Source organism: Nannospalax galili, unplaced genomic scaffold (genome assembly GCF_000622305.1).
Source record: "Nannospalax galili isolate Female #2095 unplaced genomic scaffold, S.galili_v1.0 scaffold261, whole genome shotgun sequence".
NCBI classification, from domain to species: domain Eukaryota; kingdom Metazoa; phylum Chordata; class Mammalia; order Rodentia; family Spalacidae; genus Nannospalax; species Nannospalax galili.
The window spans coordinates 2,419,580-2,435,186 of NW_008345226.1; the positions used below are offsets into that span (position 1 = coordinate 2,419,580).

General features: G+C 36.8%; 1 protein-coding gene across 1 annotated transcript in view; it reads right to left on the reverse strand.

Moving 5' to 3' along the window:
- The window catches only part of Myh15 (myosin heavy chain 15), a 197,465-nt gene that overhangs the window by 137,367 nt on the left and 44,491 nt on the right, over window positions 1-15,607 (reverse strand). Inside the window, 5 exon segments of the mRNA XM_008841432.1 lie at window positions 624-756; window positions 1,797-1,976; window positions 10,539-10,709; window positions 11,384-11,533; window positions 11,686-11,694. Coding sequence (XP_008839654.1) covers window positions 624-756; window positions 1,797-1,976; window positions 10,539-10,709; window positions 11,384-11,533; window positions 11,686-11,694 — 643 coding nt within the window.

Consider the following 15,607-nt stretch of genomic DNA (forward strand, 5'->3'; position numbering starts at 1 on the left):
AAAAGTTTCTCAGTACATAGTAAACTTTAAATTAACTTGGTATGAAAATAGAGTGTAGCCTACTCTTTTAGCAAGTAGCCATGTCCCAGCCAAACACAATCTGCCAACTGTTCAAACCAAGTTCACATAAGATCAGAGTAAGCTATAATCAACTGGGTTGTCTCAATAACTGATTTCCATTTTTGCACATCATTTTCTCTAGATATGAGCGCCACCTGCTCATGTGGTGGTTCGGTATATTATGGACCATTTTTGTTTCAGACTGCTGTATAATTTAGAATTGCAAATAAGGTCAATTAAGATTTACAAAATTAGATTTGTTTAGATTTGTCTTTTGGCATATATATTTGAGGATCATTGTCCTCAAATCATGCATCAAAATAGGTTTGTTGATTTTCTCTTTGCAGGTAAGTCTAGAAGAAGATATGAGTTGGCCAGAAAGAGACTCGGATCTTTCTCTTTTTGTGCAATAGTACCACATTCTTGAGGAACCTTAGCCCAAGGACAAGGACACCTCAGAAAGCAGAAACTGCTATCACAGCAAAGAAGGAAGGACTTTTACAAGAGCCAAGACAGCCACCAGTGCAATTCTAAAGATAAACCTTCAAGGACGACTGACTCACCACTGTTAGAGCTCATGCAACTTTTAAAAAGACTTGCCAGGATTATGTTGGAAGACTTCTGAAATAGAGCGACCACTGTTTCATTAAGCAGGTCTTTGTTCTTTCCAAGCCAACCACTGATGTTATAAGGTACCTTTGGAAAGACATATATTTCAGGAAGCAAAAGGGGGGGGGAGTACAAATTAGTGTAAAAAGTGAGCATTACATGAAAAAAATCATAAATTGTGTGACTCAGTTTTAAATTATTGTAACAATACTAAATAACATGCCATTGTGCAGTCCAATGAAATTTTCACATTTTACACTAAAGGGAAAGGGAAAGAAAGAGTAGGGACAGAGAGAGAAGTCATGGGGGAGAAAAAGCACAAGGGAAAGGGAGCAAAAGGACAGAGGGGAAGAATTGAATATTATCTCCACTGGAAACAATGCATATCAGCACCTTTCATAGGTAAACAGTAGAAAAAGCATTCTACTCTCCCTGATGCACAGTGGGCATTCAAAAGAAAGTTAGTAAGCACAATGGTATTGCATTGTAAACATCATTATAATTAGCATTCCCTAGTATCAAAAAGAAATACACTAGGGGAGATTTGGCAGGTCATTTTTAGGTTGAGGTATGACTTCATTCTGGATTAGTTCTCTTCTGCTCTACTTAACAATCACTGGGTATAAGCAGGAAAAAAGGGGGGGCATACAAACCACTGGGGAGACAGTGAAGGTCACTATAAACTACTATTGGCCAAAGGTTGGAGACCATTACTTCACACTGAGTATTTATGGGAAAAAACTAAAAAAAAAAAAAAAAAAAAAAAACTTCAATAAAAAGACTATTTGAAATCACTCACACAATGTCAAGTTAAAAGAAGGACAAATAGGGGGGAAATCATATGACTTTGATGGTGTCCAGGCCTTTCTGCAACAGTCCTGCTTTGAGCCGGGGTGAGTTCATTTTGAGATTTCTGAACTCTGTATGCATGGATGCTATTGTGGTATGGGCATTTCATTTCATTTCCTGAAAGCTAAAAGGCAGCAGTACCTTTCCTCTGGCACCAAGACGTATTTGTTCATCTCTTCATTTAATCTAAGCTTGGCCAAACTATTATCTGACAATGGGTGAGTTCATTTGTTATACAGACAGGGAATTGTGGGGCTAGGAGTCTAGTGCTAACTTACCTCTCCAGCGTAATGAACACGTTCAAAGTGAACTTCTTATTTCCCCTTCTTATCAGTCTTGGGTTTCTGGAAGTAAACTGGCTTTCCAAAATGATTATCAAATAGTTTGGTCTTGAATGTCATGTCAGTAGCCTTAGGAAACATACATTCCTCTTCAAGGATGGAAAGGAGGCCCATGGGCTATGGGAGAGAGATGAGAGTGAGAGAGTTCTAGAAACACAAGGAAAGAGTATTTCCAGTAATATGTCAGTATAAATGCTTTACAAAGAACTTAATCAGTTGACAGAGGGAAGATAAGATCTTCACTACACAGAACTAGCAAATTATATGTCCAAAACTATTTATTAAATACTTATAATGTAATACTGATACCAGCAGGAGCAGCAGTAAGTCTCATGCTGTAATGACATCCAAGTCGATGACAGACAATAGGCAAATAAGCAAATAACTAGAAAAAAAATTAACTTAGTTCCATGTCAATGCTCTGAAGAAATCATATGAAATAGAAAATGGCTATGGGTGGAAGTGATTTTGCATGAGGTAATCAGGTAAGACCTCCTTGACCTGAAGTAGATGAACAATCTGAAAGCATCTGGTTACAAGTATTCCAGAGAGAAAATGAAAAATGCAAAGACCCTAAGAGAAAAGACCTTTGGCAAGGGTGAGAAGCAGTGTGTCCAGAGCAGAGATAGGCAGACAGCTTACATAGAGTAAGAAAAGCCATAAAGTTAAATGCAGCTAGACCTCAAATAACTTACAGGCAGGGCTAAAATGTTTGGATTCTGAAAGTAATGAGAAGACTTTGAGGACATTTAATGTGACATGATGTGATTTGATTTATGTTTGAAGAAAAAAATGATTTAAGACAGGAGTCAGCGAAGCAAATTGGAAAGTCATGAGCTAACAATGGTAGGTTTTGATTTGGCTTTTTTTGCATGTGCATATATATTTATATATTTTTATTCATTATTCTTATTTTATATGTAGGAGTGTATTGCCTGCATGTATGTAAGTGTACCTGTGTCATGCAATGCCCACAGAGGTCAGAAGAGGGTGTCGGATTCCCCTGGAACTGGAGTTACAGAAGGTTGTTAGCTGCCATGTGGGTGCTGGGAATCAAATCCAAGTCCTCTTTAAGACAAGCCAGTACTCTTAATTGCTGAGTCATCTCTCCAGCTCCATGTACATATATTTTAATGGGTTTTAAAAACATAAAAGAATATGGGACAAATTTCCTTAAGCAAATTTTTCTCTAAATGATTACAGAGTGTCTGTAACTTGCTTGCCAGCTGCTCATCCTTTGTGCCACATGCAAACAAAGTAATGAGTAATGTGAACTTCATTTATAAAACAAGACACAAGGTAGGGCAGGCTGGATTTGGTCCATAACATGATAATTTGCTGGGGTTTTGTCTACCACGTCATAGAGTCAGAGCTTGTGAGAAGTCATCAAAAATGTGAACTATGTTGAAAGTAGAGCTGGGTCACAACTTCCTGATGAATAGAATATGGGCTGGAAGAACAAATTTTCAGCCTGAGCAACTGTTGACAGATACTTCCACAGGGGAAAACACACTTAGGGGACAAAGAAAAATCAAGGATTCTTATATTTGTATATCTATTTTTTATAGTAAGATTATTTACCCATAATAATATGGGAAATTATTTTCCTTTCACAATCAACTCACTGTATTGCCTTTCACAATCAACTCACTGTATCAGACACTGTAAGATACAATAGATGGTTCAATCATGGGCCCTAGTTCTAGAGTATCTAGCTAAAAAGGCATGTGATACACAGCAAAACAGAAAACCTGAGGTCAAGTAAAATGTGATTCCAAGGTATCACAATTAAGATAGAACAGAATGGGACTGCTTGTTTCAAGAACATAGATCTCATGATTCTTTGCTGACCCTTTTTACTCTCAGTTTGGAGGAGACATTGAGCCTCTTGTTCAATGTTTCTAATGAGTTCTTGCATTCCCGAGAACAGTCTCCTAAAAGGCACAGTCACTTTTATGCCACATAAAAGCTCATCAGGTATTTGAAGATCACATTTTAATTTCCTTGTAGTTCTAATATATATTTACCATGGTTTTCTATCTTTAAAATTTTTTAAATGTTACTTTTTATAATATTTTATTATTTTTATTTTATACGAGTGTACGAGTGTATTGCCTGCATGTATGTGAGTGCACTTGGGTCATGCAATGCTACGGAGATCAGAAGGCTTCAGATTCCTCTGGAACTGGAGTTAAGAACAGTTCATAGCCGCCATGTGGGTGCTGGGAACTGAACCCAGGTCCTCTGCAAGAGCAGTTATTACTCTTAACCACTGAGCCATCTCTCCAGCCCCTAAATGTTATTTATTATTATTGCATGTGTATGTCTGATGTGGGGGGATGCACATGCCACAGTGCACCTATGGGGGCCAGAGGACAGCTCTATAGAGAGACTGCTCTGTTTCCACCTTTATGTGGGTTTTGGGGATCTAACTTAGGTTGTCAGGCTTGAGCAATAAGTGCTTTTACCCATTGAGTTTTCTTGTAGAGCCCAAATTTTCTACCTTTTTTTTAAAATTTTTCTTGTAGACCTAGAACCTTCATTTTATAGAAAGCTTATTGAACAGCATTCCAGCCATAGATCTTGGCACTTTCCTTCATCCCAAGCATCTAGGTGCAGAGTGCAAAGGTGTGAAGACAAGGTATTCCTTGTAAAACAGACACCTATCTTGCACATAACAATGCTAATTTTGTGCATTCTTGACAAAGTGACAAATGAGGAGGAGCAGGAAAGGAGAGAGAGAGGAGGAAAGGAAAGGGAAACGTCATAATTTAAATAGCTAATGAAACTAGTGTGGACTCTTGGAAGCACAGACTCTACCTTATACCATGTATTTTCCTAAATACTATATACCCAACATTTACTAAAAACTTAAATAAATCATTTAAAGATATAAGCATCTTCTAAGACAGAGCCTACTAACTAGAGAGCCTAGGCAAAGCCTCATGAGGCGAGGTAGTGCCCATCTCAATCAGTCACTTCCCCAACTGAGGAACCCCTCAAGTAGATGTAATAATTACAACACAAACAAAGGAAAAGTTTCTTCAAAGTCTTCTCTATTTCACAAGTGCTCTGAATATGTATAAATGTCTAATAAATATGGAGTCAACAAATAAATTTCCAAATAGGTTGAAAGACAATAATTAATTTCTGCCCCATGAGATGTTGCCCTGCTGTCTTGTTTAACTGCTGCTTTGATAAAATACCCTGATATAACCAACTTAGGGGAGAATGGGCTTATTTTAGCTCTCAGCTCGTTTACAGTCCAGGGAAACCACAGCAGGAAAAGGAAGGCGGTTGATGACATTGCATCATAGGAAACAGAGAGCACTGATGCATGCATGTTAGTGCTCAGCTTGCTTTCTGGATTTTGTACAGTCAGGATCCTCTGCTGAGGGAATGGCCCTGCCCACAGTTAAGAGGGATCTTTCTACATCAGTTAATTAATGACAATACCTCATAGACATTCTGAAAGGCTCATAAGCATGCCTCATAGGCATCAAGTTGACAATTAATTCTAACCATTATATTGCCATTTCAGAGCAAATGATTGGGACAGTTTCTCTGACTTAGAACACAAGTACTATGACCTCTCCCTCTTAACTATTTCAGTTCTGCCTTCCTTTTTTTTCACTTTCTTACCACTGACATCTATGTTGTCTATGTTCTGAGCCTCATGATTTCTCACCTGAACTGCTGAAAGATGATAATCTACCAGCTATTTTATTGCTGATTAAATACCAGAAGTTTTCATTTCTCCATTGCCAAGTTTAAAATCTGACTCCTTATGTTTAAAATAAGGAATAAATTCATTAAGATACCTTCACAAACTGATCCTCCTGTTTCCCTAGGTATCTCTTTCTGCATATTGAGTGCTCCAGTGAAGTTTCATGACATTTCAGAGGACGCATATCCTGTCTCCTTTCTGTGTTTGTGCTTACCTGTCCTCCTTTCATCCCACTATCTTCCCATTTTTATTTACCTAGATAATATTCATTCTTTAACATGCAGCCAAAATTTTACCCTCTCTCCACCAGGACTTTCTAGAGTCCTACAGGTACAGGTTACCTCTGCTCCTCTGATTACTTTGGACCTTTCTTTGCCTGTGCCTCTTATTACATTTATATTACATGAACATTTGTTAGATTTATAATTCATTTACTTTCCTGATTACTTCCTAAAGGCAAGAGCTATTTACAACAAATGCTTGAGAGTTCTACAGCTTTTATGTTGATAATTTATGCACATTACTATGGGATTACTTAAACCCAAAACTATTGAAAACCTTGACAACTGGGGAAAACCAGAAGGGGCTCAGGTAACCTAATCATAAATTTCCTTCCCATTATGCACCATGGATTAGTTCCTCCAGCAAACCACCACACTGGGACAGTGCCTGGATTTCATGCTCTGTTAGCATGTGGATTTAGACAAGTCTAAACCATTCTCCCACAGAAATTTCAGTCACTCTCTACAATTTATTACCTCAGAGCCCAACTCCCTTAGCCCCTACTTATTCATTCTATTCTGGGAGCAAGCTTATCTGGCCTCAAGTAGTGAGGGGTGTCAAACTCTCTGAAAATATGAGCAAGATGTGAGCACCATGACAAGTGAGTTGCTAATCTCATCTGCCTGGTGTTAGAAGTCATGTGCTCAGCCAGCCACACAACCTGGGGCAGGAATCCTGGCTCAGCAATAGACTTAGGAGGAAGTAATCAGACAAGTAATTGATTAGCAGATTTACCTATGAAAAAACAATCTCTGTTTCAAGGTTTTTTAAAAAATGTTTTTATTGGTTCTTTGAGAATTTCATAAAATGTATTTGGATCATATTCAGACCTTCCCCCATCTTCAAGCCCTCCCCTTCACATACTCTATTTAGTTTTCTTTTTTTCCTTTCTTTCTTTTTTTTAGGGCTATGAAGTCTAGTCTGTGTTGCCCAAATACTCTTGAGAATGCATCTATCCCTTAGTGTCTGGTATACCTGCCAGATATCACAGCTCTAAAGAAACTGACATCTATTCAATTGTAACAGAAGTCCCTCAAATGACAGGATGCTGTCTTCCAGGATTACCCTTGGCATGGTAGGTCTTGAGGTAACTAAAGTCTAAATCTTCAGGAAGTTTCTAGTAAGTAATTAGTTGACAGGTAAGCACTAACAAGTATTCCAGCATGAAAAGGTTTGAGTTCTGCAATCTGGACTACTTTGCTGGGAATAACAGTCAGACAAACTATAAGTGATGTCAACTAAAAAAGCACAATGATACATGTTAAAAGTAAACATTTCTATACATAATACAAGATGTAGCTAGATATTAAGGTAAATAATTTCATATTTAATTAAAGTTCTTACTGTATGCTAAATATGGATCTTTATATTTACAGATAGTGTACACCACTCACCAAAGAAGTTTCTTTTTGTAACAGATGGAGACTATCTGTTACCAAGCTCCACAACTGATCACACACAGAGAATATATGTCTGAGAGATGTCCAGCCCTAAGTAACACATCTACAGTGGAACCTCTACACCTAAGGATCATGAAACAGAAAAACAGGGAATAGAGAGAATACTAATACATCCCTCAGCTCTCACCAATGACATTTGCACACACATAAGAGACTGCAGAGTGCTAGCATGAGTCCCTAGATAGGACTCCTACATTAAACCTCACCCACCCATGGCTCAGTGACCACTGGGGAAGAGGGAGCAGAAAGATTGTGAGAGCAAGGGTTGATGCACGAACATAAGGAAACAGAGGCTTCAGGCCTCTGGGAACTTGCTCATATGAACTTGAAATAATGATGACAGCATGCACAAGACCCATGGTGACTCAATCAGACAAAAACCCAGCATAGAACTGGGGAAATGGGCAGCAGGCCCCAACGTTAGCCAAGGAATTATTGGTGACTTATTACTGCTGGGTGAGGGAGAATTGACTTCTGTAAGGGAGTGACTCTAGATAGACTGGCTAGATTCCAGTGGATGAACTTTCACCAAGGGACATCTGGGTACAAATGCATGACCAGATAGACTTTATATGACAAAACTCATGAAATCCAGTTGGGGAGGGGGGTTGTTGCTATGAGAGGGTGTGGATGGGGGAGGTGGTCTAAATATGATTAAGATCTATTGAATGAAATCAGCACATCCAAAGAACTCTCATTGAGAGGCAGCAATATCTTATTTAATGCTGAGCTGTTACCAGGGTTTAAGAGATTTTACAATTTTTTGGAATGCTTGATACAATAGACTATTGACATGGAAAATTCTCCCTATCTGACATATCACTGTATAGAAACAATCAAAAGTTATTCAGAAAAAAAAGTTAATTTAGGCCAAGTCAGGCAGATAAGACAAATAATGTGATCTACCAAATAATATAGTTTAGACTCAGCTTCTAGCAAAATGGAAAGCACTGAAGTGAATTTTCTCTTGAGACCAGTATAATTCTAAAATCCTATCCTAATCCCAAGGAAAAAGGATATAACATTTAAATTTATGCTGAAAGAATAACAAGTTCTCAAATACCTAACTTTGGATATTTGTGAAGAAATAACAGGGATAATTTCTTCACTGAAACGTTATACCTAGCCATAAATATGTAGCCATATGCTAATACTTTAATAAGTAAATTAAATTCTGAACTAGTGTATTTTAAGTAATGAAATAAGTGTGAGTTAACCCCGTAATAGATTTGTTCACAGCATATATATGGAAAGAGGTCACTGTAAGCTTGAAGAGAAAAAAACAACAGTTAAAATTGGTGTTATAAAACATTTTAATTCAATATGAGATAAACTTAAAATATGAAACTTTTATATATGAAAATCTCTTTTTCAAGACATGCTAATTGCTTGAACAGGAATAGGAAATAGAGGAAAGGGTAAGACACAAACTCGTATGTTAAGAGATACCTTGACACACTTTTTAAAATAACTCATTTTTCATGCATTCATTTAATGAGCCAATATTGCTCAGCACCCTGTGGACAGAATGGTTATGTACTGTGGGACAGTAGTAAATATAGCTTATAGAAGGGAGGACTGTGGGTTATCTGTCTCCAAAAACATGGTGAGACAGGACTGAAAAGATAAGAAAAAAAGAGAAAATTTCTTTTCGATATAAATACAAAGCGTAATATGCTATACAGTATTTTATGCATATTGAAATATTTTAGTTGCTTTGAATTTTTAAAACTTCCAGTGATTAATTCTATTTAAGAATTAAAATTGATTATTAAGATAAACTATACATTTTTCTCCATAGAATCCAAATCAATATAATGGATCTTTTCAAAATATTGAAATTTATCAAGGGAGTTTTATACTATTAATTTGACCTGAGTTCTTTGAAAGAATTCAAAGATTTTTCTTTCTATCACCTGGCCACATTTTATCAAATCAGCGGAGAATACAGCAGGAAATTATATCCATGTTGCAAGTGTGTAACTTGGAATAACTGAAGCTGGCACAAATAAGGCAATAAACTTCAGATCAACCAAAAACCAATTAATGTTGACCCATCATGATCCGAACAATCTCCACCTCCCTCCTTTCTGTTTGCAAATAGTGCCATGCTATAACTAAAGTAAGTTAGAGGTGTTAAAGGTGACAATTGCCAGAAGTTAAATCTTTCCCTTAGATGATCTGATTCTCTGTTTCGTTTCTAATCAGAAAACCATAAAACACGCAAAAACTATTTACCAGATCATGGTTGGTTTGCCACTGTTATTTTAATCAGTTTATAATGGATCCACTAGCATTTCTTTCCTCTTTTTTTTTTTAAACTCAACCTGTTCTCCCTATCAGTTTCACTTACTATAAAATAAAATCAATGTGATATTTGTTTCTTTTAGGAATAATAGAAGTTATTTTCATCCAAGATCTAAAAAATAAAATTAATTGAATACTGATTTATTGTTTTGAAAGAACTTCTAGAAGGTTAAAGGCTTTGGCTTATCCATAGCAGTCTCCAAAATTCACTGCAATTCCTTAAAACCAAGAAGAGGCACAGAGCTGCTGCCTTGTTACGGGGCTTGTTCTTGTGAACAAAACTGCAGAAAAGACAACACGAACTCCTCCACCAAAACCCAGTAATATTCCCCAGAGTATGGGGTAGAGTGCAAGGACATCACAGAATATAGAAACCATACACTGCAGCTAATTTACCAATAAGCCATGAAACACTACCATAAATTAACTAACTGGTAATTGTCCAATTAAATGAACAAACTACATCCTGAAAGTTATTGCCTTAAAGATTCATAGCAGTTGTTTATTTGCCTGGCGATTTGCCAAATTTCATTAAGCTTCTCTGGATCTACTTGTTCACCTTATATGAATGAGCCAGGCCTACAGAGCTCATATTTTCAGCTATATGTTCCTCCAATCAGGATCACAGCCATTTTAATCTCCATAAATCTTGTACTTTAACAGGGGAGACCACATGCAAGCTTCAAATTCAGTGACAGCCTGTGTTATAGATGTTGGAGTAGGGCAACTGAGGAGGAGAGTTTAGCTAGGATGTCATAGATGATGCACACAAAGACTATCAGGAGAAAACGTGCAGGGCCTTCCAGCCGTGTTTCCCATCTGATGACAAGCTGCTTTCTGAGTTGGATCAACATGGCAAGCAGAGATAAGTCTTAAGAGAAAATGGGAAAAAACACATTTTACCTTCTCAATGAGATCTATGCAGGCTGGCAAATCAAGACCACAGTCAATGGATACCCAGTCAAGGCCTTCTTTCTTATATTCTTCTTGCTCAAGTATAAACATATGTTGATTAAAAAACTGTTGTAATTGTTCATTGGTAAAACTGATGGAAAGTTGCTCAAGGCTATTATACTATTAATAAGTAGGAAGAAGAGAAAAAAAACAAGATAGAAGTTCACTTACAAGAATATATACTAAACAGAAAATAATGATCAACACTATATGATGAAAAGTAGACCCAACCAATTAAATTCTTGTCTCATTCAGATATATCTACAAACTAATGAATTGTAGTAAAATAATATACAAATTATGATTGAGAAAAATCACAAAAGGCCTCTAATTTGATTTAAAGATGGATTCTGGGGGCTGGAGATATAGCACAGCAGTTAAGAACACTGACTGCTCTTGTAGAAGACCCAGATTCAAATCCCAACACCCACATCGCAACTAACAACTGTCCTTAACTCGAGTTCCAGGGGATCCAGCAGTCTCTTCTGTCCTCTGCAGGCATTGCACGACACAGGTGCACTTACCTACATGCAGGCAATATACACATACACATAAAATAAAAATAATAAAATATTTTAAAGATGGATTCTTTAAATTTTTAATTCTTAACACTAATTATAGTAGTAATAAATATATTAATCGTAGCACTGTTCCAATCAAGATAGCCTATAGGGATTGAGCAAAATGATTCTTATATTGCTTTGATCATATTTTCCATGATGACCTTTCACAAGTTGGATTTTCTTATCTCCTTGGGAGTCTTCATTGACTTTACTCTTATCACGTGTACTTACATCAAGGATTTCAAAACCTGTGATGTCAAGAATGCCAGTGAAGAAGCGCCTTGACAGCCCAGCATCCAGGATCCAGTTCATGCGTGCCACCAGCCATGTAAACATCCTTTCATATATTGACTTGGACAGGGCACCAAAAGCATAGGTTACCTGGAAATTATATTGAAGATGTTCCTTCATAAGTAATAAAAGCAAATATTTAAAAGGGGGGTTGGAGAAATGTCTCAGTGGTTAAAGGTGCTTGTTATTCTGCCGGTGGACTCAAGCTTGAGTCTCAGTGTCCACGCTGTGCAGCTCACAACTGCCTGTAACTCCAGCTCCAAGGGATTTAGCTCCCACTTCTGGCCTCTATGGGCACCTGCATGTACATGCATATATATACACATGCACATGTGTGCATACTCACAAATACACATATATAGTAAAGAGTCGTAAATATAAATCTTTAAAATGTTCCTTTATCTAACAGTGTTCATTTTAATCTTGGGAATTCTCTATCTACAAACATCTTTTAGTCAAACCAGTATGTATTTATTGATCTTCTTTGGTTTTAACATTCTGCTGAATATAGTGAGAAAAAAAAAGAAGCAAGAAAGAGAGGGGGTGAAAGAAGAAGAAAAGGATGAGAGTCAGCATGATGCCTCCTTACCAAAAGTGTAGGTGATAGAAATCATGTTCCTATTAATAATGGACTAAATATCACAGGGTTGGGTGTGATGTTATGCTCCAAAGCCTTCCACTGAACATTGTGGTACTAAGATCTGCTAACAGCATCAGCACCAGCTGAGATTTTTGAAAGATGCCAGCATTCAGGCCCAATCCATGATGTACTAAATCTTTAAGATGATTCTATCACCATCTGCCCAGCTCAGCTGCACCAAGAATCTAGAAAGGTCACTTTGTAGAGAATCTCCCAGCCTTAGTATCTGATGATGTAGCTCATTCCCTACTTTTTGTGTAAATTCTTAACCTACCTTTAGCAAGAAACCTGTTAATCCAGTTTAATAAGAATCTCTTCTTGATGTTGTCACTTAGAAATATTCCATCACTGAACCCCTCCCTTCCAATTCATCATGTTCTATTTGTAGTTGAGTCCAATGTCTCTCCCCTCTTGAAATACTTTTATTGAAACAGTTCTGAACAAAATCTTCCTTATCATTTTAGTAAGTGTCAGAATATTTTTCCTTTTAACACAATGCACAATAAAGTTTTAAAATTGTTGGTATAGAATATCAGAAATCTATAATCTCTAGAGTATGTTCTGCTAATGCTGCTGATAAATTGAACTGTTGGCAAGTGGTCTACTCTCTCTAGGATGAAGAAGTTTCATCAAAATAATATTCATGAAAGCTCTTTCTAGTCCTATCTTCTAACTCTTTACTATCTTAGTTCTCAACGGGTTTCTTACTTTCTGAATCAAGAATGATTTGGGGGAGCATCTTTCTGACACAGATTATCCTGTCAGAGTGAGACTCTATGTCCCTTCTCTGGGGAGAGCTCCCAACTCTACACCTGGGTAAGGTTATACAAATGAAATCCTGCTCTGATTATGCAAAAGAACTGATATCCTACAGATTCCAGGTAGGAGTCAATTTCCATTGAATTCTCTCCAAACCTAGAAACAGAATGCATGCCAACATGTAGCATAGGAAAAAAAGGCCTATCACATTCATCCTTCTACACAGAAGAAGGCACATAGCAAAGCCACTTGGTGTCTGGTGGTGATACAATTATGAGTCATTTATCCTGACCGATCAATTATCCTGAGTCATTTCCACAATAATCCATAATAATCAGTCTCAAAAATGTGTAGTATAAATACAACATTAGGAAGATTTCACACTGAGGGGAATCACTCTGCCTGCATCAGCCAGCTGAAATTTTTAAAGGGTGTTTTACTTGGTCACCCTCTTTTAATTCCTTAAGTAGCCAAGAAGTAGGGGTGGAGAGAAGCTTTTGTTCAGGTGAGGGGTGTGGTGGAGAAACACAGGAAGCCTACAAGTGAAAGCAAGAGGCAGAGGCTGTACAATGTGCGATAAATAAAGTAATAATACCACAGAGCATACTGTTCATGAGGTAACTATTCTGTTCCTTTCCTCACTTTCTGTCAAAGGAGGGGGAAGGAAGGGGCTAACCTGTACTTCTACTCTTCAGATCTAAACATACTTATTTCTTAGATCTTTTCAAAATAATCTCATACTGGGGCTGGAGAGATGGTTCAGTGGTTAAGAGCACTGGTTGCTCTTAAAAAAGACCAGCGCTTGATTCCCAGCATCCACATGGTGGCTAACAACCATCTTAACTCCAGTTCCAGGGGAACTGATGCCCTCTTCTGACCTCTTCAGGCATTGCATAACACAGATGCACTAACATACATGCAAGCAATACACTAATCATACACATAAAATAAAAATAATAAATAATTTTTAAATAACCTAACAGAAAACTTTGATTACTAAAGGGCAATAATGCATGACAGAAAACAGCAACAGAACAACAGTCATAGAGAAAGAGAGAAAAAGAGAGAGAGAGAGAGAGAAGAAATGAAGTCAAGCAGGATGAATTATCATTTGATACTTACCTTTTGTGAAATAATAAACATATGCATATCAGAGTATCTGTGAGCGACCCAGTGATACAGGATTCAAACTCACAGTATAACATTTGAGGTTGGGATCTGATAAATGTTCCCCTTCTCTCATCCCTTTTAAAATCATTATTTCCTCATTCTTGCCCTAGTACTTACTAGCTATGTCACCATAAATAGTTTCTAATGGTCACTGTAGTTAACTATAAAATAAAAATATTAATAAAATCTACACTGAAGGCTTGTTATTATATTGGATGAGATAAATCTATACAAAGCATCCCTAGTAAGCACTCAGTAGAAAACAACTGTATGATTTGATCACCATTGTTATTGTCTTAAAATTTTATTCTTATTTCTAATATATATAACTATCATGGAGTCAGAAAACAGACATGAGAAACCTTAGTTCATGATAATCAAGGACAATGATCCTCAACTCAGAACACATGCACTTGGAAATGCAGAGAACATTTCAGGTTGTCATAATGACTGAGAATGTTACTGCTATTTAGTGCCAGGAGGTAGAAATGCCAATCATCTACAAAAAGGATATCATCTATGAAGAATTGTACAATTGTAAATGCTATATATTTCTCCACTGAAAAACAGAATCATTCAATCTCCTCACCGCAGGGTCAGAGACATAAAGATACTTAACCAAGATACCAGAGTGAATCAGCATTAGAGTTAGAGGCAAGCTTTATATAGTGTTAACATTGCAGGAATTTCGCTCATCTTTTGCAGTGATCATCAACAGAGCATATGCATCTCTATTCCTAGCAGTGAAAACTGATTGCACAAAGTCAGTAAAATTTGTAAGAAAATTCTTATAAGTGTTCTTTTTACTATCCCTAAGAGGAAGGAATTTTTATGTTGAATAATAATATACTTTCTTTCACTAGTTCTGTTACAGTAAAGGCTGGGGCGGTAACTCAGTCCCCTAGAACATACTATTTTAAAGAAGTGAAGGTTTAATTATAGTCTTCACAGGGGCTTATTAGTTTTATATAGAGAAAGACCCTATTCTATAATAATAGCATATCACACATCCATGTTATGGTAAATGTTTAAGAAACCATGGCACTGCCAAACATTTGTAACCCTAATGCCAGGAAGTAGCTCAATTATTTCTCCTGATGATATGATTCAAATTCCACCAAGTTAGACACTCATGAAACACCTATTTGTTGCAGGGCACTGTGCTAGATGCTGGTATACTAAGATGATTCAGACAGTGCTTGGCTTCAAAGTATGTAGGTCACCAAGGCACATGAAAGTAAAAACAGATTATGTCAATATACTGCAATTAATATTGTAGTAGATGGATTATTTTTGATTTACAGAGTAAGATAAACTGCAGAATTGATGCTGACCTTTTAAATGTTTTATATAACATACAAATATTATATACTTCAATACAACATGGCAAACAGAGTCAAAATGAGAGCACATTTGCATATCTTCATTTTGTATGTACAGTAATACAATCTGTGACCTAAATATTAGACATGCATGCTTTGAATGTTATCTATATTCGCTTAGTTTCAGTTTCCTCAAGTGAATTCCTGGCCTACTGACCCCTGAGTACTGTAAGAATAGAAGGAAATAATACCTGAATATCCTTTATATATATA